Source organism: Schistocerca piceifrons, chromosome 3, assembly GCF_021461385.2.
Source record: "Schistocerca piceifrons isolate TAMUIC-IGC-003096 chromosome 3, iqSchPice1.1, whole genome shotgun sequence".
Classification (NCBI taxonomy): Eukaryota; Metazoa; Arthropoda; class Insecta; order Orthoptera; family Acrididae; genus Schistocerca; species Schistocerca piceifrons.
The window spans coordinates 960,952,278-960,980,090 of record NC_060140.1 but is presented as its reverse complement, the minus strand read 5'-3'; the positions used below and the strand labels follow the sequence as shown (position 1 = coordinate 960,980,090).

The 27,813-nt window shown below is 42.2% G+C and overlaps 1 protein-coding gene across 2 annotated transcripts in view; it reads left to right on the top strand.

Annotated features, from left to right (window-relative positions):
* Positions 1-27,813, top strand: part of LOC124787880 (neprilysin-4-like) — a 726,210-nt gene that overhangs the window by 582,302 nt on the left and 116,095 nt on the right. For both annotated transcript variants that reach the window (XM_047254857.1, XM_047254858.1), the window contains exons 8-9: positions 3,863-4,075; positions 15,665-15,775. In XM_047254857.1, coding sequence (XP_047110813.1) covers positions 3,863-4,075; positions 15,665-15,775 — 324 coding nt within the window. The remainder of the gene's footprint in view (positions 1-3,862; positions 4,076-15,664; positions 15,776-27,813) is intronic.

Sequence of the window (27,813 nt, the reverse complement as noted above, 5' to 3'; positions counted from 1 at the left end):
CTAAAGTAGCACTCGTAAAGACTTTTGTAATAAAAGTGGTAATGAGAGCCACAGATAACGCACTCTTATTACAGGAACTTTCCACACCCAGGCGCCGATAGGGCGGTTCGAGTAGCTCACACCATCCACTGAGAACCACTCCTCTTAAATTTAAAACTGAGCACTTTCAGACAGATTGCAGCCCCACAAGCTACTGCTTAACACGGTCACTGCTTGTGGCGTCCTCTCCTCTCTATCCGGGCATACGTTTTTTTCACTCTACGTGCAGAGTTACTTCTCATACACTGCACATGAGACTGCTGCACGCTCCCCTAGAACCCCCACACGGGCCCTATACTGCACTCCAAACAACGACAGCCCTTTGTTAGAGTCCCTGTACCCGTCTTCCACGAGATCAACGGCATCAAACTGGGCCATTTAGCAAACTATCAGTGGCCAAACTAAAAACTACATTCAAAGAATACCACATGGTATGAGACAATGGTTACAGCGTTAGACTCGCAAGGACCAAGTCCTACCCTAATTTTTTTGCGTTTTCTCTATAAACTTCTAGAAGCGACTACCGAGATGGTACTCTCTACACGACAAGACTGTTTTTTTTACCATCCTTGGTCCAGTATCAGTTTTCAGTGTTCTTATCACTGATGGGAAATTACACACTATGGTTCCTTTCTTTCTAATGTTTGTATGATAAATTATAGTAATCTGATTTAGTGAAATGTATAAGAGGCAGTCAAATCAAAATGAGGCAGATGGAAGAAAGCAAGTAAACTGTTTATTATTCCACATGTAATCGCCATAACTCTCGTTACATTTATTTCACTGTGAGACAAGACGGCCAATTCCTATACGGAAAAATGTTTGCGCTTGCCTACGGAACCATGATTCTACCCTGGCGAGCACTCGGAAAAGCAAATCGATGATAACGATTGTCTTTCTTCAGGGTTCAAAAAATATGGGAATCGCATAGGGAGGGATCGCGAATGTATGTAGGTTGTGTAAGAACTTCCTGACCAAACTTCTGCAGCGTAGTCGAAACAATCTCGGCAACAAGTGCACCCGAATTTGATTTGCTCTGAACGAATAGGTGCACATCTGGATGCAATCATGGTTCCGCAGGCAACAGGAAATATTTTTCCTCAGAACCATTTACCGTCTTGCCTCGCAGTTGAATAAAGGTATTAACTGTTATGACAATTACTTTTCAAATAATAAACTGTTTGCTTACTTTTTTTCCTTCTGTCTCGTTATCGTTTGGCTGCTCCTTATATTACTATAGTGGGCGGCAGAAACACTAATGCGAATGTATGTATGCCATCTGTTACCGTAAGTTACCATAAGCAGTCACCTTTTAGTCTGCAAGCCTTGGTTAGAGTGTTTTACCAAATCCTTTGCCTTTACAGGACCTGTCATTTGCTCCAGTCGCTGCAGATTCAGTAAACCACAAAACAGTCACTAATAGGTGATTACATATTCTCAGATTACCGTAAAGCGTTGGACACGGCAGCTATCTCAAATGTAGAAAAGTCTTACTTAATGCAAATGAGTAGGAAAAGCAAAACCACAATGTTCGATTAAATATCTAGGCGTGAAGTTGTATAGGCGATATGAAATGGATCGGCAATGTGAGAACGGCAGTAGAAAATGCGAGTGGCCGACTTCGGTTTACTAGGAGAATTTTAGGAAAGTGTCGTTCACCTCTAAGGGAGACACATTGTACAACACTGGTGCGACCCATACTTGAGTTCTGCTCGAGTGTTTGTGATCCCCACCAGGTCGTATTAAAGGAATACATCGAAGTAATTCAAAACGGACTGCTAGATTTGTTGCCCGTAGGTTCGAACAACAATCAACTATTACACCAACGGTTCGGGAACTCAAATGGAAGGAACAGAATCACTCCAGGAAAAGTTTTGAGAAAATCAAGAGAATCGGCATTTAAGGCCGACTGCTGAACGATTCTACTCTGACGCCAATGTATATTTCGTGTGAGAACCACGAAGATAATAGTAGAGGGAATAGGGCCCGTGTGGAGGCACACAGATAATCACTTTTTGCTCGCTCTGTTTGAGAGTGGAACAAGAAAGGAAATGACCAGCAATGGTGTCACACACTGTGTGACGTCGATGTCATTCGTGACGTCGTATACAAAGGAAATTACATATATATATTTTATATATAATTTTTAATTTGTCAGCGTGCTTCTTTCTCTCAGGGATATTGTCTTTTCTTATCACTTTTACTTACCTGCATAAGTAAATATGAAACGGGTTCTTGAAGGGCCTCAGTTATTCATGTACCAACTTTAGACTTTGAACGTGATGACTAAAATATAGTTGCCGTTAACTGAATTGAATGTAATTTTGTTAATTTCTATTTACTGATCGCAAAGCAAGGCTTGAGAGAATTTCGATTGTTGCCCTGGAGCGGCCAAGATAACACTTACTGAACTCATGGAATCTGTATAGTTTAAAAACATGAACTTTAACGTAAATTATCTATTGCAATTTAAAAAGGTTCTTATAACAAAATCTCTCGTATTTACAGTTACTGTTGACACTGAAAAATAAATTAATACTTCGGCGCGTAATGGCTGACCAGAGCCTGCATCCGAAGATGAGCTTCTCGCAGCGCAAATTACTGAAAAAATGCTTATTAAAAATAGTTAGCCACTGCGAGCATTTGAGGTGACAACTATTACAAAGAAATTCATTTTGTAATAATAATAACAAGTTTATTTTCGAAATAAACGCGAATAACTTACATAAAATATGTGTAGCCGCTCAATGGCTGCCTTCCGTATAACGAAACAAAACAGTGTGTGTGTTTGGTACCGCGTCATAATGTAAAAGCTACTGGTGCTATAGAAAAACCAACGTTTCGGCCACGATTGCAGCGGCCTTCTTCTGACGCAGTCATCCTTAGGTTAGTTAGGTTTAAGTAGTTCTAAGTCTAGGGAATTGATGACCTCAGATGTTAAGTCCCATAGTGCTCAGAGCCATTTGAGCCATTTTTTCGCGTTTATCTGTAATAACAGGAAACACTTGGCAATGATCATGATGAAGAACGTTATATATATATATATATATATATATATATATATATATATATGTGTGTGTGTCTGTGTCTGTCTGTGTGTGTGTGTGTGTGTGTGTGTGTGTGTGTAATGTTTGTGCATGTAAACTGTACTTGGACCAAAAGTAATTGCTTTGTTTACATAAAAGCGCAGAAGTTACGCAATCGACTAATTTTTATTTCTTATTAAATGCAATTTGTATTGTGTAAGGATATAAAATGCATAGTGGAGTAATAGTCAATGATGTGCTGTGCTGTGTTAATGATGTGATGTGCTGTGCTTCGACTTCCAGTTTCTCTGTTACACATTCTTTCCCTTCGCATGCTGCCATTTAGAACATCATTTACTTAGTGCACCTGCACTACCGCACCGTAGTTTTGATAGATCCTAACTCTACTAGTTTCACTCCCCCAATGAGAGCGTCTTCAGATACAGCTTCAGATATTCGCTACCCTGATGGCAAGTCGTTAAAGTTTGAAATCTCTGCTCAGCACCCCCACTAACGCAAAATGTTGCAAGCTGGGTGCTCATCCTGCTTACAACATTCTGTGTCGACGACTGTGCTGACCAGAGCTATCAATCTCTAACATGTTGCTGTCAGGGAAACGCATACCCAAAGGCGCTCTCGCTTGTAGAGTAAAACTGGTAATAAAGCAAGTAAAGCGCTACAGGTAGCGGTTTCCAAAAGGCAGCCGTGTCCCGGGTAGGGATGCCTGCGTTTGCCACGTATGCCCACCGCGTCGGCTCGCAGCCCGCGGCCTGCCAGCCTGTGAACTCTGCCCCCAGGTGGACCAGGTGGCTCCGGGGATCAGCGAGCGCTACCTGCTGGACCCGGCGCGCTTCGCCACCGAGCTGTCAGAATACCGGCGCTACGTGCGCGACATGGTGCACGCCTTCGAGAGGCGCCTCGACAACAGGGTCGAGCCCGAGGACGACATGGAGGCCTTCGCCGAGGGATTCGCCGACGAGATCCTCACCTTCAGCACCGAACTAGCCAAGGTGAGCCAACACTCCAAAATAATCTCCAAATCTCACAGTCACGAATAAAAAACGCTCACCCAGAATGTGCAGACTTTGTTTCCTTTATTACGTACATAACATATTAGTACACTGCTGCCCATTAAAACTGCCACACCAAGAAGAATTGCAGATGATAAACGGGTATTCATTGGACAGATATATTATACTAGAACTGACATATGACTACATTTTCACCCAATTTGGGTGCGTAGATCCTGAGAAATCAGTACCCAGAACAACCACCTCTGGCCGTAATTACGGCCTTGATACACCTGGGCATTTAGTCAAACAGAGCTTGGATGGCGTGTACAAGTACAGCTGCCCATGCAGCTTCAACACGATACCACAGTTCATCAAGAGTAGTGACTGGCGCATTGTGACGAGCCAGTTGCTCGGCCACCATTTACCAGACTTTTCAGTTGGTGAGAGATCTGGAGAATGTGCTGGCCAGGGCAGCAGTCGAACATTTTCTGTATCCAGAAAGACCTGTACAGGACCTGCAACATGCGGTGATGCATTGTCCTGCTGAAATGTAGGGTTTCGCAGGGATCGAATGAAGGGTAGAGCCACGGGTCGTAACACATCTGAAATCTAACGTCCACTGTTCAAAGTGGCGTCAATGCGAACAAGAGGTGACCGAGACGTGTAACCAATGGCACTCCATACCATCACGCCGGGTGATACGCCAGTATGGCGATGACGAATACACGCTTCCAATGTGCGTTCACCGCGATGTCGCCAAACACGGATGCGACCATCACGATGCTGTAAACAGAACCTGGATTCATCCGAAAAAATGACGTTTGCCATTCGTGCACCCAGCTTCGTCGTTGAGTACACTATCGCAGGCGCTCCAGTGTGTGATGCAGCGTCAAAGGTAACCGCAGCCGTGGTCTCCTAGCTGATGGTCCATTCTGCTGCAAACGTCGTCGAACTGTTCGTGCAGATGGTTGTTGCCTTGCAAACGTCCCCATCTGTTGACTCAGGGATCGAGACGTGGCTGTACGACCCGTTACAGCCATGCGGATAAGATACCTGTCATTTCGACTGCTAGTGATACGAGGCCGTTGGGATCCAGCACGGCGTTCCGTATTACCCTGCTCAACCCACTGATTCCATATTCTGCTAACAGTTGTTGGGTCTCTACCAATGCGAGCAGCAATGTCGCGATACGATAAACCGCAATCGCGATAGGGTGCAATCCGACCTTTATCAAAGTCGGGAACGAGATGGTACGCATTTCTCCTCCTTACACGAGGCATCACAACAACGTTTCACCAGACAACGCCGGTCAACTGCTGTTTGTGTATGAGAAATCGGCTGGAAACTTTCTTCATGTCAGCACGTTGTAGGTGTCGCCACCGGCGCCAACCTTGTCTGAATGCTCTGAGAAGCTAATAATTTGCATATCACAGCATCTTTTTCTTGTCGGATAAATTTCGCGTCTGTAGCACGTCATCTTCGTGGTGTAGCAATTTTAATGGCCAGTAGTGTAACTTTGATTACCGGTTTCGGCTTTGCAGTGATCACCTCTTGAAATGTAGAAGCGACATGTAGAAGCGTGAGCTCACTGTCTGCCTACATGTCGCTGGTATATTTTTAGATCTGGTTATGGCTGAAAAATTCCTGAAGAGGGGCAGCAGCCTTTTCAGTAGTTGCAAGGGCAACAGTCTGGATGATTGACTGATCTGGCCTTGTAACAATAACCAAAACGGCTTTGCTGTGCTGGTACTGCGAACGGCTGAAAGCAAGGGGAAACTACGGCCGTAATTTTTCCCGAGGGCATGCAGCTTTACTGTATGATTAAATGATGATGGCGTCCTCTTGGGTAAAATATTCCGGAGGTAAAATAGTCCCCCATTCGGATCTCCGGGCGGGGACTACTCAAGAGGATGTCGTTATCAGGAGAAAGAAAACTGGCGTTCTACGGATCGGAGCGTGGAATGTCAGATCCCTTAATCGGGCAGGTAGGTTAGAAAATTTAAAAATGGAAATGGATAGGTTAAAGTTAGATATAGTGGGAATTAGTGAAGTTCGGTGGCAGGAGGAAGAAGACTTCTGGTCAGGTGACTACAGGGTTATAAACACAAAGTCCAATAGGGGTAATGCAGGAGTAGGTTTAATAATGAATAGGAAAATAGGAATGCGGGTAAGCTACTACAAACAGCACAGTGAACGCATTATTCTGGCCAAGATAGATACGAAGCCCACACCTACTACAATAGTACAAGTTTATATGCCAACTAGCTCTGCAGATGACGAAGAAATTGAAGAAATGTATGATGAAATAAAAGAAATTATTCAGATAGTGAAGGGAGACGAAAATTTAATAGTCGTGGGTGACTGGAATTCGAGTGTAGGAAAAGGGAGAGAAGGAAACGTAGTAGGTGAATATGGATTGGGGCTAAGAAATGAAAGAGGAAGCCGCCTGATAGAATTTTGCACAGAGCACAACTTAATCATAGCTAACACTTGGTTTAAGAATCATGAAAGAAGGTTGTATACATGGAAGAACCCTGGAGATACTAAAAGGTATCAGATAGATTATATAATGGTAAGACAGAGATTTAGGAACCAGGTTTTAAATTGTAAGACGTTTCCAGGGGCAGATGTGGACTCTGACCACAATCTATTGGTTATGACCTGTAGATTAAAACTGAAGAAACTGCAAAAAGGTGGGAATTTAAGGAGATGGGACCTGGATAAACTGAAAGAACCAGAGGTTGTACAGAGTTTCAGGGAGAGCATAAGGGAACAATTGATAGGAATGGGGGAAAGAAATACAGTAGAAGAAGAATGGGTAGCTCTGAGGGATGAAGTAGTGAAGGCAGCAGACGATCAATTAGGTAAAAAGAAGAGGGTTAGTAGAAATCCTTGGGTAACAGAAGAAATATTGAATTTAATTGATGAAAGGAGAAAATATAAAAATGCAGTAAATGAAGCAGGCAAAAAGGAATACAAACGTCTCAAAAATGAGATCGACAGGAAGTGCAAAATCGCTAAGCAGGGATGGCTAGAGGACAAATGTAAGGATGTAAAGGCTTATCTCAATAGGGGTAAGATAGATACTGCCTACAGGAAAATTAAAGAGACCTTTGGAGATAAGAGAACCACATGTATGAACATCAAGAGCTCAGATGGAAACCCAGTTCTAAGCAAAGAAGGGAAAGCAGAAAGGTGGAAGGAGTATATAGAGGGTCTATACAAGGGCGATTCACTTGAGGACAATATTATGGAAATGGAAGAGGATGTAGATGAAGATGAAATGGGAGATAAGATACTGCGTGAAGAGTTTGACAGAGCGCTGAAAGACCTGAGTCGAAACAAGGCCCCGGGAGTAGACAACATTCCATTGGAACTACTGACGGCCTTGGGAGAGCCAGTCCTGACAAAACTCTACCATCTGGTGAGCAAGATGTATGAAACAGGCGAAATACCCTCAGACTTCAAGAAGAATATAGTAATTCCAATCCCAAAGAAAGCAGGTGTTGACAGATGTGAAAATTACCGAACAATCAGTTTAATAAGCCACAGCTGCAAAATACTAACATGAATTCTTTACAGACGAATGGAAAAACTAGTAGAAGCCGACCTCGGGGAAGATCAGTTTGGATTCCGTAGAAATACTGGAACACGTGAGGCAATACTGACCTTACGACTTATCTTAGAAGAAAGATTAAGGAAAGGCAAACCTACGTTTCTAGCATTTGTAGACTTAGAGAAAGCTTTTGACAATGTTGACTGGAATACTCTCTTTCAAATTCTAAAGGTGGCAGGGGTAAAATACAGGGAGCGAAAGGCTATTTACAACTTGTACAGAAACCAGATGGCAGTTATAAGAGTTGAGGGACATGAAAGGGAAGCAGTGGTTGGGAAGGGAGTGAGACAGGGTTGTAGCCTCTCCCCGATGTTATTCAATCTCTATATTGAGCAAGCTGTAAAGGAAACAAAAGAAAAATTTGGAGTAGGTATTAAAATCCATGGAGAAGAAATAAAAACTTTGAGGTTCGCCGATGACATTGTAATTCTGGCAGAGACAGCAAAGGACTTGGAAGAGCAGTTGAACGGAATGGATGGTGTCTTGAAGGGAGGATATAAGATGAACATCAACAAAAGCAAAACGAGGATAATGGAATGTAGTCGAGTTAAGTCGGGTGATGCTGAGGGTATTAGATTAGGAAATGAGACACTTAAAGTAGTAAAGGAGTTTTGCTATTTGGGGAGCAAAATAACTGATGATGGACGAAGTAGAGAGGATATAAAATGTAGACTGGCAATGGCAAGGAAAGCGTTTCTGAAGAAGAGAAATTTGTTAACATCGAGTATAGATTTAAGTGTCAGGAAGTTATTTCTGAAAGTATTTGTATGGAGTGTAGCCATGTATGGAAGTGAAACATGGACAGTAAATAGTTTGGACAAGAAGAGAATAGAAGCTTTTGAAATGTGGTGCTACAGAAGAATGCTGAAGATTAGATGGGTAGATCACGTAACTAATGAGGAGGTATTGAATAGAATTGGGGAGAAGAGAAGTTTGTGGCACAACTTGACCAGAAGAAGGGATCGGTTGGTAGGACATGTTCTGAGGCATCAAGGGATCACCAATTTAGTATTGGAGGGCAGCGTGGAGGGTAAAAATCATAGGGGGAGGCCAAGAGATGAATACACTAAGCAGATTCAAAAGGATGTAGGTTGCAGTAGGTACTGGGAGATGAAGAAGCTTGCACAGGATAGAGTAGCATGGAGAGCTGCATCAAACCAGTCTCAGGACTGAAGACCACAACAACAACAACAACATGGCTGAAAAGCCGAAACCGGTAGTAAGTTTTAATAAAATTTGACCAAAACATTGACTTTTATAATCCAACCCAATACAAAGGTCACGGACCTCATCAGGAGTTCCCTAGATCATTATTTTCCATGTTTCTTTTACTCCAGTCTGTCATCAGGCTGAAAACAAAAAAAAATTATAGTCACAGACTGCAGCACAAGAAATAAATTTTCCAGTTTCTGCCTCTCTCTCTCTCTCTCCCTCTCTCTCTCTCCCTCCCTTTCTAACAAGTGATACATGAAAATCAGTGCACTGCAGCCAACACAGTCTTATCACTGGTCGTCTTTCTTGAATACAGGACCATCATCGCATGCTTCCACTGCAATGGAATGTATCTGCTTCTACAAGAGATCTTCAGAAACATTTTAAATCTTTTGGTCTTAAGCTGAAATCAAATTAAGTAGTATTATCGCACTCCGTAGCTATTTTTATCTTTTATCTGTTTTAAAGCTCGTACTAATTTCGCCGGCACTGTGTTATCCGCTACAGTATTTTCTGTGGACGTTCGACTTCTTCCTCCATAGTTTTCCAAAGATCTTTCTAGTATGCTAATCACTGCTCTTATTGCGTTATCTGGATTATTTCATTGTCTCTCACCTGTCTGTTGAGCTGTTTCATTATCCTGTAAGCACCGTTCTGCCACCCGCGTACGTATGTTTCAGTATTACAAATGTAAGTGCAAGTAATAGCAGGTACGGTGATGAATATAGGGCACTTCAGAAATATGAGTGTAATTAAGGCTGTGTCCAGCAGTTTCTTCGTCAAGTTTTACTCGCATGCGATGATACCCTATGGCGACGTGTGGCAACTGCGCAGAAGGTATCAAATCTGAAGAAGTTGACTGTTCAGGAGCCGAGCAAGCAATAAAAAGTCATGGTTAGCGAATGAGATGGAAAAAAATAAAACAAATTGACAGGAATGAGTAAAGGATTACGTAACTTTTAAAGCATACTAAAGAAATGATATTAATAAGTGATTCGTGACTTACGAATATTTTCTGTAGTGGTAGTGATTTTACGCAACAAATATTTTAAATATAAACCTTCTCTTTAATTATTTTTCTTTCATCGAACATACAGGGTTATTACAAATGATTGAAACGATTTCACAGCTCTACAATAACTTTATTATTTGAGATATTTTCACAATGCTTTGCACACACATACAAAAACTCAAAAAGTTTTTTTAGGCATTCACAAATGTTCGATATGTGCCCCTTTTGTGATTCGGCAGACATCAAGCCGATAATTAAGTTCCTCCCACACTCGGCGCAGCATGTCCCCATCAATGAGTTCGAAAGCATCGTTGATGCGAGCTCGCAGTTCTGGCACGTTTCTTGGTAGAAGAGGTTTAAACACTGAATCTTTCACATAACCCCACAGAAAGAAATCGCATGGGGTTAAGTCGGGAGAGCGTGGAGGCCATGACATGAATTGCTGATCATGATCTCCACCACGACCGATCCATCGGTTTTCCAATCTCCTGTTTAAGAAATGCCCAACATCATGATGGAAGTGCGGTGGAGCACCATCCTGTTGAAGTCGGCGCTGTCGGTCTCCAGTTGTGGCATGAGCCAATTTTCCAGCATGTCCAGATACACGTGTCCTGTAACGTTTTCTTCGCAGAAGAAAAAGGGGCCGTAAACTTTAAACCGTGAGATTCGACAAAACACGTTAACTTTTGGTGAATTGCGAATTTGCTGCACGAATGCGTGAGGATTCTCTACCGCCCAGATTCGCACATTGTGTCTGTTCACTTCACCATTAAGAAAAAAATGTTGCTTCATCACTGAAAACAAGTTTCACACTGAACGCATCCTCTTCCATGAGCTGTTGCAACCGCGCCGAAAATTCAAAGGGTTTGACTTCGTCATCGGGTGTCAGGGCTTGTAGCAATTGTAAACGGTAAGGCTTCTGCTTTAGCCTTTTCCGTAAGATTTTCCAAACCGTCGGCTGTGGTACGTTTAGCTCCCTGCTTGCTTTATTCGTCGACTTCCGCGGGCTACGCGTGAAACTTCCCGCACGCGTTCAACCGTTTCTTCGCTCACTGCAGGCCGACCCGTTGATTTCCCCTTACAGAGGCATCCAGAAGCTTTAAACTGCGTATACCATCGCCGAATGGAGTTAGCAGTTGGTGGATCTTTGTTGAACTTCGTCCTGAAGTGTCGTTGACTGTTATGATTGACTGATGTGAGTGCATTTCAAGCACGAGATACACTTTCTCGGCTCCTGTCGCCATTTTGTCTCATTGCGCTCTCGAGCGCTCTGGCGGCAGAAATCTGAAGTGCGGCTTCAGCCGAACAAAACTTTATGAGTTTTTCTGCGTATCTGTAGTGTGTCGTGACCATATGTCAATGAATGGAGCAACAGTGAATTTATGAAATCGCTTCAATCATTTGTAATAGCCCTGTACAATCGCTTCAGTTTAACCCCCCCCCCCTCCCCCATTAACAATGGACCTTGCCGTTGGTGGGGAGGCTTGCGTGCCTCAACGATAGAGATAGCCGTACCGTAGGTGCAACCACAACGGAGGGGTATCTGTTGAGAGGCCAGACAAACGTGTGGTTCCTGAAGAGGGGCAGCAGCCTTTTCAGTAGTTGCAGGGGCAACAGTCTGGATGATTGACTGATCTGGCCTTGTAACACTAACCAAAATGGCCTTGCTGTTCTGGTACTGCGAACGGCTGAAAGCAAGGGGAAACTACGGACGTAACTTTTCCCGAGGGCATGCAGCTTTACTGTATGATTATATGATGATGGCGTCCTCTTGGGTAAAATATTCCGGAGGTAAAAGAGTCCCCCATTCGGATCTCCGGGCGGGGATTACTCAAGAGGACGTCGTTATCAGGAGAAAGAAAACTGGCGTTCTACGGATCGGAGCGTGGAATGCAGATCCCTTAATCGGGAAGGTAGGTTAGAAAATTTAAAAAGGGAAATGGATAGGTTAAAGTTAGATATAGTGGGGATTAGTGAAGTTCGGTGGCAGGAGGAACAAGACTTTTGGTCACGTGAATACGGGGTTATCAATACAAAATCAAATGGAGGTAAGGCAGGAGTAGGTTTAATAATGAATAAAAAAATAGGAGTGCGGGTAAGCCACTAAAACAGAATAGTGAACGCGTTATTGTGGCCAAGATAGACACAAAGCCCATGCCTACTACAGTAGTACAAGTTTATATGCCAACTAGCTCTGCAGATGATGAAGAAATTGATGAAATGTATGACGAGATAAAAGAAATTATTCAGGTAGTGAAGGGAGACGAAAATTTAATAGTCATGCGTGACTGGAATTCGAGAGTAGGAAAAGGGAGAGAAGCAATGATAGTAGGTGAATATGGATTGGGGCTAAGAAATGAAAGACGAAGCCGCCTGGTAGAATTTTGCGCAGAGCATAACTTCATCATAGCCTACACTTGGTTCAAGAATCATGAAAGAAGCTTGTATACATGGAAGAACCCTGGAGATAATAAGAGGTATCACATAGATTATATAATGGTAAGACAGAGATTTAGGAACCAGGTTTTAAATTGTAAGACATTTCCAGGCGCAGATGTGGACTCTGACCACAATCTATTGGTTATGAACTGTAGATTAAAACTGAAGAAACTGCAAAAAGGTGTGAATTTAAGGAGATGGGACCTGTATAAACTGACTAAACCAGAGGTTGTACAGAGTTTCGGGGAGAGAATAAGGGAACAATTCACACGAATGTGGGAAAGAAATACAGTAGAAGAAGAATGGGTACCTTTGAGGGATGAAATAGTGAAGGCAGTAGAGGAACAAATAGGTACAAAGACGAGGGCTAGTAGAAACCCTTGGGTAACAGAAGAAATATTGAATTTAATTCATGAAAGGAGAAAATGTAAAAATGCAGTAAGTGGAACAGGCAAAAAGGAATACAAACGTCTCAAAAATGAGATCGACAGGAAGTGCAGAATGGCTAAGCAGGGATGGCTAGAGGACAAATGTAAGGATGTAGAGGCTTATCTCACTAGGGGTAAGACAGATGCTGCCTACAGGAAAATTAAAGAGACCTTTGGAGAAAAAAGAGCCACTTGTATGAATATCAAGAGCTCAGATGGAAACCCAGTTCTAAGCAAAGAAGGGAAAGCAGAAAGGTGGAAGGTGTATATAGAGGGTCTATACAAGGGCGATGTTCTTGAAGACAATATTATGGAAATGGAAGAGGATGTAGATGAAGATGAAATGGGAGATATGATACTGCGTCAAGAGTTTGACAGAGCACTGAAAGACCCGAGCCGAAACAAGGCCCCCGGAGTAAACAACATTCCATTGGAACTACTGACAGCCTTGGGAGAGCCAGTCCTGACAAAACTCTACCATCTGGTGAGCAAGATGTATGAGACAGGCGAAATACCCTCAGACTTCAAGAAGAATATAATAATTCCAAACCCAAAGAAAGCAGGTATTGACAGATGTGAAAATTACCGAACTATCAGTTTAATAAGTCAGAGCTGCAAAATACTAACGCGAATTCGTTACAGACGAATGGAAAAACTGATAGAAGCCGACCTTGTGGAAGATCAGTTTGGATTCCGTAGAAATGTTGGAACACGTGAGGCAATACTGACCCTACGACTCAGCTTAGAAGAAAGATTAAGGAAAGGCAAACCTACGTTTCTAGCATTTGTAGACTTAGAAAAAGCTTTTGACAATGTTGATTGGAATACTCTCTTTCAAATTCTGAAGGTGGCAGGGGTAAACTACAGGGAGCGAAACGCTATTTACAATTTGTACAGAAAGCAGATGGCAGTTATAAGAGTCGAGGGGTATGACAGGGAAGCAGTGGTTGGGAAGGGAGTGAGACAGGTTTGTAGCCTATCCCCGATGTTATTCGATCTGTATATTGAGCAAGCAATAAAGCAAACAAAAGAAAAGTTCGGAGTAGGTATTAAAATCCATGTAGAAGAAATAAAAACTTTGAGGTTCACCAATGACATTGTAATTCTGTCAGAGACAGCAAAGGACTTGGAAGAGCAGTTGAACTGAATGGACAGTGTCTTGAAAGGAGGATGTAAGATGAACACCAACAAAAGCAAAACGAGGATAATGGAACGTAGTCGAATTATGTCGGGTTATGCTGAGGGAATTAGATTAGGAAATGAGACACTTAAAGTAGTAAAGGAATTTTGCTATTTGGGGAGTAAAATAACTGATGATGGTCGAAGTAGAGAGGATATCAAATGTAGACTGGCAATGGCAAGGAAAGCGTTTCTGAAGAAGAAAAACTTGTTAACATCGAGTATAGATTTAAATGTCAGGAAGTTGTTTCTGAAAGTATTTGTATGGAGTGTAGCCATGTATGGAAGTGAAACATGGACGATAAATAGTTTGGACAAGAAGAGAATAGAAGCTTTCGAAATGTGGTGCTACAGAAAAATGCTGAAGATTAGATGGGTAGATCACGTATACTAATGAGGAGGTATTAAATAGAATTGGGGAGAAGAGGAGTTTGTAGCACAACTTGACAAGAAGAAGGGACCGGATGGTAGGGCATATTGTGAGGCATCAAGGGATCACAAATTTAGCATTGGAGGGCAGCGTGGAGGGTAAAAATCGTAGAGGGAGACCAGGAGATGAATACACTAAGCAGATTCAGAAGGATGTAGGTTGGAGTAAGTACTGGGAGATGAAGAAACTTGCACAGGATAGAGTAGCATGGAGAGCTGCATCAAACCAGTCTCAGGACTGAAGACCACAACAACAACTACAACAACAACAATAACATATGCGTATTAAAACACCCTCAAATTTAAAAGCCATTACGTCCAATTCACTAACTATAACACAAGAAAAAAGATAAAAAGTCGATAATTGTGTATCGACGTTTACAAAAACTTGACATATACATATTGCACATATAGAAATTTGAAATTGCTTCATATTCTTTGTAAATTTACCACACGTTAACTTCGCTGTAAAGTGCCTTTTATATAAGAAGCTGGTCGATGGAAAAAGTTTTTAACGAAAATTTCACATCTTAACCAATTCGTGTCTCAGCAAATGTGAGTATTCTCAGAACCTCTGGTCGTAAAGAAGAATTTAAGCCTTTTGACTCAAAAGTTAAACTCAAAAATTTATTAAGAGACAGGTATTTTAAAATATAATATTCCTGACTGACCACTCTGAATGCACTAGACGCTCGTTAGTTCCCTGAAGAACTTAAAACAAAAAAGTTTACAGATATCAGTATTACGTAAGTTATATCCCAGACGTTTTACAAACAGTTCTTTAGCACGGCCCTCTTTTACTATGGCTTAATATGGCATATCCTTCCCATCGTAATTCACGATAGATGTCATGCTCATTTACTTCACACTGTAATGTGCAATATTATCAAGAATCGCTGTTTTGTTCCTTGCCTCCTCCTCTTTCTTTAAGCTGATACCAGCTTCCTACGTACATTATTACTATTATTGTCGATCACTGCCGCCCAACCACCGCTTCTGTCTCTCTCTCTCTCTCTCTCTCTCTCTCTCTCTACCTCTACATAAAACACACGCACGCGCTATTCGTGAAAAAGAACCCCATTTTTAATAGCAGTTCTCTTTCTCTCTCTCTCTCTCTCTCTCTCTCTCTCTCTGTCTCTCTGTCTCTCTCTAGACAACAGACACAGACACACACACACATTATAAGTGGAAAAAGGAGCTCATTCTTTTACAAGCACGCAAAAAAGAAAATGGGTGATTTCAACATACAACTGAGATCTGTTTGCCGACAGATAATGACGTCGACGGAGGCACGGAGGGACACCCGCAGCCTGTTCCACGAGATGCACATTCCAGACCTGCAGCTAGTTATGGACTCTCCAGGGGACGGCAAAAACCCAAAGGTGAGTACAAACAACATCCCCACTGTACCAGCAGGACACACGAATACCTTTAAACAGCACAATGACACCAGATAAAACTTTTTCGTATTGACCGTCTACAGAAAATAAGGATACTCATTCAAAAAGCCCTGCTTTCCAGATTATGGGCTACTGGAAGTGTATACAGAGTATACATTCCTCAGTCTTGTATTACTACAACACTCAGGTACAGAACATCACTCGTATCAACGCTACTGTGGAAGACACACAACCCACAGAACAAGACATATTCTCTAATGGCTATACCACAATTGGTGATGTACGCACCCTGCATCAAGTTGTTACTAGAGCCAAGGAATACGAAATGTCATTGGGCGTATCCTTTGTTGATTTCAAAAAGGCTTTTGATTCTGTCGGCCACATTGCAGTCATATAGGCAGTGACCCTAAAAGCAAGGTACGTAAACATGTTATGTAACATCTACGATACCTCCATGGTTTCTGTCAGCGTACGAAAATGAAGTAATTTTCCACTGGAAGAGGAGTAAAGCAAGGTTACACTAATCCGCGAAACCATCCAAGGCAGTCGTCGAAAATGTTATGTTAAAGACTATTTGGAAATAATGGGGAATTAGAATAAGTGTAAAAAGACTAACTAACTTCAGAATTGCTGATGATATAGTAATCGTAGCGAACAATATGACAGAACTGCCACGATCTATACAAGATTGATCAAATAGTTGCGAGAAAGTGGGCCTCTCCGAAACAACTATTATGCGCAACAAGTGAATAACTACAAGATCAATAATAGTGAACAACAACCGTTTACAAAATGTTGACGAATATGTTTATCTGGAAGAGTTAATTGATACTAATATCTCTTGAAACCTGAAACTTCAGGCCGATTCAAGCTATGTTGTAGGACTCATCGAAGAAACGGAACCATTTTTAAATCTAATGTGTCAGTAAAGTTACAAATGTTTGTTTTCTCCTTGGTTAAGATATAAGAAACCTGGATTTTACACGAGGTTTTCAAAAGATAATTTCGAACAGCTCAGAGAGCTAGGTCTCGCTAAAAATGATCAGAAAAGAAGTAAAAACATAAGGGCAATAACATTAGTTCAGGATGTTCTGAAAATAGAGATGTGTAGGCACGAAGAAATGACTGAAGACAGAGAAAGCCTCAAAGTGAAGTACCAGAGAAAGACGAAGACCACAAAGCACACCAGCCGACTGTTGTCATAAGAAATGATGAAAGTCACAGGCTTCAGTTGGCAGAGGACGGCAGGAGAAAGAGAATAGAGACTGAAATTGAGCCACGTAAAGGTTAAATTAACTGAACAATAATAAAAATAAATACGTTATGAAAAAGATTCTATACCGCCTTTGCCAGCAGTTGGAGACAGAGGGGTGTGAGGGTGGCAAGGAGTGAGGGTGGGGGTGGGGGGAAGGGGAATACAGAGGCCATACAGATGGAAGGGGCGATATTAATTACAGCCCGTTTCAGACGGCAGCTGTTCCATTAGCTTAAGGTGCCAGTGCAGTGTTCCCGATTCGTACATGGACACAACGCAGCAACTAATTACGCTCTGAGGTTTTCGCCCGCAGGTGATTTTATTATTTGGCGCTGATGGCTTTGGTACTGGAAGCAGAGCAGCTAATAACTACTTTTTTTGTGTTTCTGTGTTTCGTAAATTCTGCATTTCAGAAAAGACTATTGCTCTGCTGGTAGTATATTATAATTTAAAAATCCCCGTTAGAAATAAGTCCCGATCATCCATACTGTCGTAAATATGTACCACTGTTCAGTTGCAGAGCACATTAACTCAAAAAACGAGTACAAAAATGCAGCAGGACAGTCGAACCACAAATGAATGTTTTCGATATGGATGTATCCCAATCCCTACCAGACGCAGTTCCTGAGAAGGCAACCTAATATATAGAGCCAGGTGGGTCGTTATAGCAAAGTAAGGCTGAACGAGGGCCATAGTGAAACTCGTCAGCAATCGATTGTAATAACTGTGATTTCAGTAACGTAATTAAAACAACCGCGCCGCGCGGGGTAGCCGTGCGGTCTGGAGCGCCTTGTCACGGTTCGCGCGGCTCCCCCGTCGAAGGTTTGAGTCCTCCCTCGGGCATGGGTGTGTGTTGTCCTTAGCGTGTGTTAGTTTAAGTTAGATTAAGTAGTGTGTAAGCTTAACGACCGAAGACGTCAGCAGTTTTGTCCCATGGAAGTTACGACAAATTTCCAGTTTCCTGAAACGACCGCTTTCTTGGAATCTATAGACTTCACGCTACTGAAGCACTGTGATGTCAACTTCGTGCTATTCTGTCGAAAAGTGGCGCGGTGAGATTGTGGTTGTATAAAAATATGGTTTAATTATTACAATACATTAAAAACAGAAATCAGTCATTTTTAATAATAACGCTTTTTATTAAGAACAAATAGCGTCATTACCGGCTTCGAACCTACAGTTTCATCTTCAGGTGGCTGTCCACGTTTAAAAATCGATTTAGCTTACTTTGATTATTACGAAAATGACGGCTATTCTTCATTGTGACAAAGTTATCCCCACCCCTCTTGGAAGCATCACTCCAACGAAATACAGCAAACATCGTATGTACACTCTAAGCTGAATGTAGTTTTCAACGTCAAAACCCATCTGACGATGTGCCTGCCGGCTCGAAACGAGTAACGGCACAATTCGTTCATAATGACAGTGGCACGTAAAGTGCCCTCCGCCACACACCGTTGGGTGGCTTGCGGAGTATAAATGTAGGTGTAGATAATAAATGGTATTATTGAAAGTGACTGGTTGTAAGAATTAACGGAGTGGCATCGAATTTTTCGAATCCACAATAAACTGTAGTTTCCCTACAACTGGCTAAGTAAGTCCGATGTAAGGTTAGGAGAAGACGGGAATACAGCAGTGTACGCCATTTGATCAAAAGCATCCTGAGACCCATATGTAATGCGGAATTGACTACTATGTGTCACGTGAGTCGAACCCGACAATATAAAAGGATGCAGAGAGGATTGTGTTGTCAGTAGGGAATTAACAACACAATGTTTCCCTCGGGAGAGCTGAAAGAAAGGGGGCTAGTCATTGAATGTCACCTGGCTAACAAATCTATCAGGGACATATCAACCCATCTAAAACTGCACAAGTCGACAGTTCGTGAAGTGATTATGAAGCGGAAACACGAAGGAACAATTGCAACTAAAGCAAGGTCAGGCAAAACATCATGTATTAACGAACAGGGAGAGCGGAGCACTACGGAGTGTGGTTTTAGAAACATCCCATAAAATCAGCGAAAGTAATCACTCGAGAAGTAAAAAATGGTGCCAGCTATCCAGCTAGCACATTGGCAGTGCTTACGTAGTTTAAAAGAGGCGGGGTGCCATGGTCGAGCATAAATTACTCTAGTCCAGTGCATCCCAATCTCCCTTAGACCATCACCACTGAGTACAATCAGACATTAGCTAGTACCCACACCCCCCACACACTGCCGTCTTCTCTACTCGTACATCTATCTAAATCTACATGGATACTCTGTAAATCACACTTAAGTGCCTAGCAGAGGGTTCATCGAACCTCCTTCACAATTCTCTATTACTCCAATCTCGTATAGCGCGCGGAAAAAATGAACATCTATATCTTTCCGAGTGAGCTCTGACTTCCCTTACTTTAACGTGGTGATCGTTTCTCGCTATGTAGGTCGGCGTCAACAAAATATTTTCGCATACGGAGGAGAATGTTGGTAATCGGAATTTCGTGAGGAGATTCCTCCACAACGAAAAACACCTTTGCTTTAATGATGTCCATCCCAAATCCTGTATCATTTCAGTGATACTCCCTCCCCTGTTTCGCGATAGTACAAAACGTGCTGCCCTTCATCGAAATTCTTCGACATACTCCGTCAATCCTATCTGGTTAAGGATCCCTCACCGTGCAGCATTATTCTGAAAGAGGGCGGACAAGCGTATTGTAGGCAGTCTCCTTAGTAGGTCTGTTACATTTTCTACGTGTCCTCCCAATAAAACGCAGTCTTTGATTAGCCTTCCTCACAACATTTTCTATGTGTTCCTTCCAATTTTTGTTCGAATCGTACTTCCTAGGTATTTAGTTGAATTTACGGTGTTTACACGTGACTGATACATCGTATAACCGAAGTTTAACAGATTCCTTTTAGCACTCATGTCGATAACACTTTTCGTTATTTAGGGTCATTCGCCAATTTTCGCATCATACAGATATCTTTTCTAAATAGTTTTGCAATTTGTTTTGATCTCCTGATGACTTTACTAGTCGATAAATGACAGCTCCATCTGCAAACAACCTAAGAGAGTTGCTCAAATTGTCTCCCAAATCGTTTATATAGATAAGGAAGAGTACAGGGCCCATAACACTGCATTCGGGAACGCCAGAAATCACTTCTGTTTTACTCGATGATTCTCCGTCAATTACTACGAACTGTGACTTCTCTGACAGGAAATCACTGATCTAGTCACATATCTGAGACGATATTCCATGTTACTGTAGTGGTCTTCAGTCCTGAGACTGGTTCGGTGCAGCTCTCCATGCTACTCTATCCTGTGCAAACTTCTTCATCACCCAGTACCTACTGCAACCTACATCCATCTGAATCTGCTTAGTGTATTCATCTCTTGGTCTCCCTCTACGATTTTTACCCTCCACGCTGCCCTCCAATGCTAAATTTGTGATCCCTCGACGCCTCAGAACATGTCCTACCAACCGATCCCTTCTTCTAGTCAAGTTGTGTCACAAACTCCTCTTCTCCCCAATTCTATTCAAAACCTCCTCATTAGTTATGTGATCTACCCATCTAATCTTTAGGATTCTTCTGTAGCACCGAATTTAGAAAGCTTCTATTCTCTTCTTGTCCAAACTATTTATCGTCCATGTTTCACTTCCATACATGGCTACACTCCATACAAATACCTTCAGAAACGACTTCCTGACACTTAAATTTATACTCGATGTTAACAAATTTTTCTTCTTCAGAAACGCTTTCCTTGTCACAGCCAGTCTACATTTTATATCCTCTCTACTTCGACCATCATCAGTTATTTTGCTCCCCAAATAGCAAAACTCATATACTACTTTAAGTGTCTCATTACCTAATCTAATTCCCTCAGCATCACCCGACTTAATTCGACTACATTCCATTATCCTCGTTTTGCTTTTGTTGATGTTCATCTTATATCCTCCTTTCAAAACATTGTCCATTCTATTCAACTGCTCTTCCAGGGCCCTTGCTGTCTCTGACCGAATGCAGAAATACGGAATCCATTTGAAATCCGTTGTCAATAGCACCCAATCCTTCATGCGAGTAAAGAGCTAGTTGTGTTTCACAGGAACGATGTTTTCTAAAGCCATGTTGACTGAGTGTCAATAGACCGTTTTTATTTGTTTTTTTTTTTTCGAGGTAATTCATAATGCTCGGACGAAATATATGTTCCAAAATCCTGCTGCATATCGACGTTAATGATACAGGCCTGTAATTTAGTTGGCCCTTCCCCAAATTATCACCACCTTGGCAAGTAACTAAACTGTAGAATGAAAGTCTTTTCTTGGAACACTTTTATTTTCAAAATGATGAAAGATGAATAATATTTAGTTTGTGTCTGTGTGTGTGTCTGTGTGTGTTTTATAATGAATGACGAATGAATTTGTGGTGCGTCGCAAGTTCTACCCACAACTTCTTCTCAAAAAAGAAAGCTAACTATCCACAGTATAAAACATGCTACCCCTGCATTACTCCTATCCACTACGGCACTTGGTTGACCTATACACTGCAACCCCATCTATATTCGAAAAAGTTCAGATGAGTGCTCTATTCTTACTGTTCGTAAAGATGTTGGAATTCTGAGGAAATTAATTGTAAGCTACGAGGAAACAACGATGGTACATAAGATGTGCAAGAAACGAGAGGGGAAAGCAAGAACAGAAGTCCAAGAATGGAGTGGTCAGATTGGATTGGGTATAAGAACACTCTCCCAGACTGAAATCAGGAAAGAGTTTTCTCCGAACAACTGAAGCAGTTGTATCATTACTTTCCGCTCACCGAATGGAGCTGTAGCGAAACAATATACCTACAGGACATATTCAAAACATAAAGAAAAAGTTTCATCTGGTTTTCCATCTGTCGATGCTGCATAAAATCACTTGACGTGCACAGGCATTGCGGGAGTCACTACACCCATCAAACAAAAACAACAAGAAAAAATACTTTGCCCATCATGTACTTTTACCTCTGGTTCTTCCCATATACACTGACCACATTTTAATAGTAATAATGCAGTTTTAATGCACAAGATCTCAAATTTAAATGTCGATGAACAAGCTGGTAGTTGCCGTATAAGCTACTAACAACATAAAGATGGAAAATTTTAACAGTAGTTTGGGAAAAAACGCCAATTTTTTTCAGTGCTATGTTAAGTACACTGGAATTAAACGTTCTATCCACGTTTAGGACAACAGAGGTTGAACACTGACTCAGGTGGTCAATGGCTGTGGAACACATGGGGCGGGAGAGGGGGGGGGGGGGGGGCAGGGTGACTGGAATACTTAAACACTGTACACTGTATCCTGTATCGTACGCCTTGAGTCTTGGAACCAGAAATGCACTGAGAGATTTCACCGTTGGCGCCACTGTAATCTCTGCCCACAGTCGCCACTGCTACACCAGTTACATTTGTGTGACTCTATTTCTTCTTCGACATTCGCTTTTCTGATCAAGACAATGGTGGATACTGCCAATAGCTGGGTATTTCATAGTGACTTAACGCGAGAACGTTCAATACAACAAGATTCGCCCAACGAAAAACTTCGCGATTGTAAACAGGTACTTCTTAAAAGCCGTCACTCTTTACCTTCTGTGGGTTTCGATTCACGGCCGGGCCTGGGATTTTCTCCGCCTGGGGACTGGGTGTTTGTGTAGTCCTGATCGTTTCATCGTCATTCGGGAGAAGTGGCGAGACTGGACAGTGAAACGAGTGGGAATTTGTACGGGTGCTGATAACCACGCAGTTCAGCGTCACGCAAACCAAATATCATCATCGTCATTATCATCTTTACCTTGTGGCTGCTAATTTTTATTCAAATTCATGTGTTTACCTGACGTTATATATACAACCGTCAACGATGAACAAAAATATTGTTTATCACGTGGCAACTACGTGCTACATTGTAATACTGTGTATTGTGTAGCATACCATGTTTTCTGTTCGTAATGTTTCGTCAACCAGAGTTATTATTAGTGTTGGTGCGGTGTCGATCTTTTGCGCTCCGTGGAATTCTTCGCGTGGCTACCATCGTTGGTTCGTATTGCATTGTCACGACTGAAAAGGAGATTACGTGCGGGCTCTGCAAAAGAGCGACATAGTGCACAGACAGCAAAGAGCGTGAAAGTTCCTGGCAGATTAAAACTGTGTGCCGGACCGATACTCGAACTCTACTAGAGCACTTGCCCGCCAAAGGCGAAGGTCCCGAGTTCGAGTCTCGATCCGGCACACAGATCAGCGCACACTCCGCTGCTGAGTGAAAATCTCATTCTGGAAACATCCCCCAGGCTGTGGCTAAGCCATGTCTCCGCAATATCCTTTCTTTCAGGAGTGCTAGTTCTGCAAGTTTCGCAGAAGAGCTTCTGTGAAGTTTGGAAGGTAGGAGACGAGGTACTGGCAGAAGTAAAGCTGTGAGGACAGGGCGTGAGTCGTGCTTGGGTAGCTCAGTTGGTAGAGCGCTTGCCCGCGATAGGCAAAGGTCCCGAGTTAGACTCTCGGTCCGGCATACAGTTTTAATCTGCCAGGAAGTTTCATATCAGCGCACACACTGCTGCAGAGTGAAAAATCTCATTCTGCAAGCAAAGAGTATGGTCTGAGCACATCTTGTCAATTGTAATTCATTATGACTGTATTGTTGAAGAGGAAAAAAATGTCTCACCTGACGTGTACGGTGAGACTTAACACAGCTGAGAATAGCCTGTATTGCTACTCTCGTTATCAAGTCAATGACATGGCGTATTTGTAGCTTATGAGAGGTTCAGGAATGTGACTTCGGTGACGATTTCTTATCCTACTGCCTTCGACAAATTAAGCCGATGATATATTGCCTAAGTAGTGCGTTCTGCAACAACTTAGAAAAACTATTCCGAAAGAGTTAATTGAAGTGAACTGTAATAACTAAAATAATCTAAACACGACAAAAATATTGAGAATGAAAAAGTATAGCTGTTACTTAAGAATGAAGCGAAAGACAAACTGGCCTATTGGAAACGAATGTGGCTGTTAAAAGCGGAAAAAATGACTTTTAATATGTCTGTCGATGCTGCGGAACCACCATATAAGAAAACCTATAAATGAGGATTTTCAAAGCTGCTCTTTGGACGTACGAGCTGTGTGCCTAGCCAGCTGCTTCATCTTCTTCGGTGTTTCCTAAATACTACACACACTGTTGTATTTGTTGTGGTTTCTTATGTTGTGTTGCAATATTATTTGGACGAGATTTTTGTTTGTAGTGTTGGCTTTCAAGTAATGCACTGTTAACTAAACTCATCGTTTGCTTAATATGTCGAGTGACGGAATCTTGGTAAAGCGTTGTTAAAGCTCTTTAATTGCGAGTTCTTGAGTCTGTAAAAAATCGCAGTGTGCCCCCAGGTTCGTTCTCCGCGTCTTCAGCGTCTCCCCAAACCCACGTGAGCGTAGATATCTGGAACTCTCTAGATATTCATGAGAATATAATGGTAGAAGAATAATTAATTTCGAATCTCACCTATTAATGAGTTGAGGTGAGCTCTTTTATTTCTTTTGATACAATACAATACTGTCTATCTATAGAGCTGTAGTAGTTTCAAGATAACCTTAACGAGAACAATAGTCAGAAGAACAATAGTCAGAATAATTAACATTCCGACATCGCTCAGTGTCAAACACTCATTTCACTAATAAAACTATTCATGTTAAATTATGACATTACAAAACCGCCTTCGCCTGTTACTAATTTTGCATTTAGGACACTATTATCTCGTGATTCTGACGGTTGTTGGAACGCCGCCTGACGAAGTTGTCATTGCAGCCTTCAGTACTAACAATAAGTGCAAGTGACATCATTTACTCCTTCTGCTACTCGCCAAATGAGCGCAATTCTGTATTCACTTCTGTTCACAACTTATTTCTTTCATCTTATCCATCCCTAATCCCAACCAAGACATCTGCGTCTTTAACCGCGTTCTTCTTCATCCCTATGGACAGCTCTGAATTGAAACCGAAAAGACTCTGATTTAATGGGTTTTAATATTCATATTCCCTGTCGTCCTCGGCGCTTGTTCTTGCGGATAATTTAAATGGATTTGGTGTCATGCCAGGGGGGCCGAGCGCAGAGCGGTAATAATTTTCCGGAGATACTTGCATCTCGTCGCAGAATTCATTAATTTTTCTTTGTTATGTAGAAATGGTCAAAATGACGCATTAAGCGGTTTTCTTGAGACGTTCTTAGCCTGTTGTAAAAGTAAAAAAAAAAAAGGAGTGAATTCCTCGGAAACTCTTTGGACCCATTGAGTCTCACCTCCTCCGCGTTTAATACATTCCGTGCAGCGCTGCTCTGTGATTTATGTCTTCCATGTAGAACGATCTGTAAGAGGCGTTCTGGAAAGGAGAAAGAAAGAGAGAGGGAAATCTCGTCCGGGGCTTTGAAAACCTCTGACTCGACGAAAAATATGGCTCGAGCTAATGCAAAGACGAAGGGCTCGCGCTCAGTTCAGAAGGATGGAAAAAGAGTGTGCAGGAGAGCACACAAAGTTACTATCGCAAGTATATCTAGTTATACGATACTGTCATCCACATATACATTTACATCATGCTCCGCAAGCCACCTAGCGGCGTGTGGCGGAGAGTATTTCTAGTAGCATTAACTATATCTCCCTTCCCTATTGCACTCGCGAACTATCGGTAAGTTTCTGTATTGGTTCCAATTCCTTGAATTTTCTTATTATGGTAATTTCGCGAGATGTATGTAGGACGAAGCAATATGTTGTCCGACTGGTAAAAGTGCTCTCTCGAAATTTCGATAGTAAACCTCTCCCTGATGCGCAACGCCTCTCTTGTAATGTCTGCCACTGTAGTTTGTTCAGCATATATGTAACGCTCTCGCGCCGATCTAACGGCCCCGTGGCGAACCGCGCCGCTCTTCGTTGGATCTTCTCTATCTCTTCTATCAGTCCTGTCTGATAAGGATCGCAAACTGATGAACAGTACTCAACAATCGGTCGAACATGCGCCTTGTAAGCCACTTCCTTCTAACACTCTTCCTATGAATCTCAATCTGGCATCTGGTTTTCCGGCTGTTTGTTTTATGTTTTCAAAAGGGCTCTGAGCACTATGGGACTTAACATCTTAGGTCATCAGTCCCCTAGAACTTAGAACTACTTAAACCTAACTAACCTAAGGATATCACACACACCCATGGCCGAGGCAGGATTCGAACCTGCGACCGTAGCAGTCCCGCGGATCCGGATTGTAGCGCCCAGAACCGCACGGGCACCGCGGCCGGCTTTTATGTTTTCATTCCACTTAATGTCGCTCTGGATTGTTACTCCTAGATATTTTACTGTAGGTACTGTTTCCTGCAATTCGCCGTCAATCGTGTAGTTCTACAGTAATCGATTTCTTTTGCTGTGTACGCACAATATGTTACATTTATTTACATTTAAGGTCAATTGCCAGAGTTTGCACCATTCATCAATCCTTGCAGGTCGTTCTGCAAATCTATACTGTCTTCTAACATTGCTACTTTCTTACAAACAAGCATATCATCTGCGAACGGTCTTAAGGAGCTTATGACGCTTTCTACTAGATCATTTATAAACACTGCACATCTACATCTATCTACATGATTACTCTGCAATTCACATTTAAGTGCTTGGCAGAGGGTTCATCGAACCACAATCATACTATCTCTCTACCATTCCACTCCCGAACAGCGCGCGGGAAAAACGAACACCTAAACCTTTCTGTTCGAGCTCTGATTTCTCTTATTTTATTTTGATGATCATTCCTGCCTACGTAGGTTGGGCTCAACAAAATATTTTCGCATTTGGAAGAGAAAGTTGGTGACTGAAATTTCGTAAATAGATCTCGCCGGGACGAAAAACGTATTTGCTTTAATGACTTCCATCCCAACTCGCGTATCATATCTGCCACACTCTTTCCCCTATTACGTGATAATACAAAACGAGCTGCCCTTTTTTGCACCCTTTCGATGTCCTCCGTCAATCCGACCTGGTAAGGATCTCACACCGCGCAGAAATATTCTAACAGAGGACGAACGAGTGTAGTGTAAGCTGTCTCTTTAGTGGACTGGTTGCATCTTCTAAGTGTCCTGCCAATGAAACGCAACCTTTGGCTCGCCTTCCCCACAATATTGTCTATGTGGTCTTTCCAACTGAAGTTGTTCGTAATTTTTACACCCAGGTACTTACTTGAATTGACAGCCTTGAGAACTGTACTATTTAACGAGTAATCGAATTCCAACGGATTTCTTTTGGAACTCATGTGGATCACCTCACACTTTTCGTTATTTAGCGTCAACTGCCACCTGCCACACCATACAGCAATCTTTTCTAAATCGCTTTGCAACTGATACTGGTCTTCGGATGACCTTACTAGACGGTAAATTACAGCACGATCTGCGAACAACCTAAGAGAACTGCTCAGATTGTCACCCAGGTCATTTATATAGATCAGGAACAGCAGAGGTCCCAGGACGCTTCCCTGGGGAACACCTGATATCACTTCAGTTTTACTCGATGATTTGCCGTCTGTTACTACGAACTGGGACCTTCCTGACAGGAAATCACTAATCCAGTCGCACAATTGAGACGATACCCCATAGGCCCGCAGCTTGATTAGAAGTCGCTTGTGAGGAACGGTGTCGAAAGCTTTCCGGAAATCTAGAAATACGGAATCAACTTGAGATCCCCTGTCGATAGCGGCCATTACTTTGTGCGAATAAAGAGCTAGCTGCGTTGCACAAGAACGAT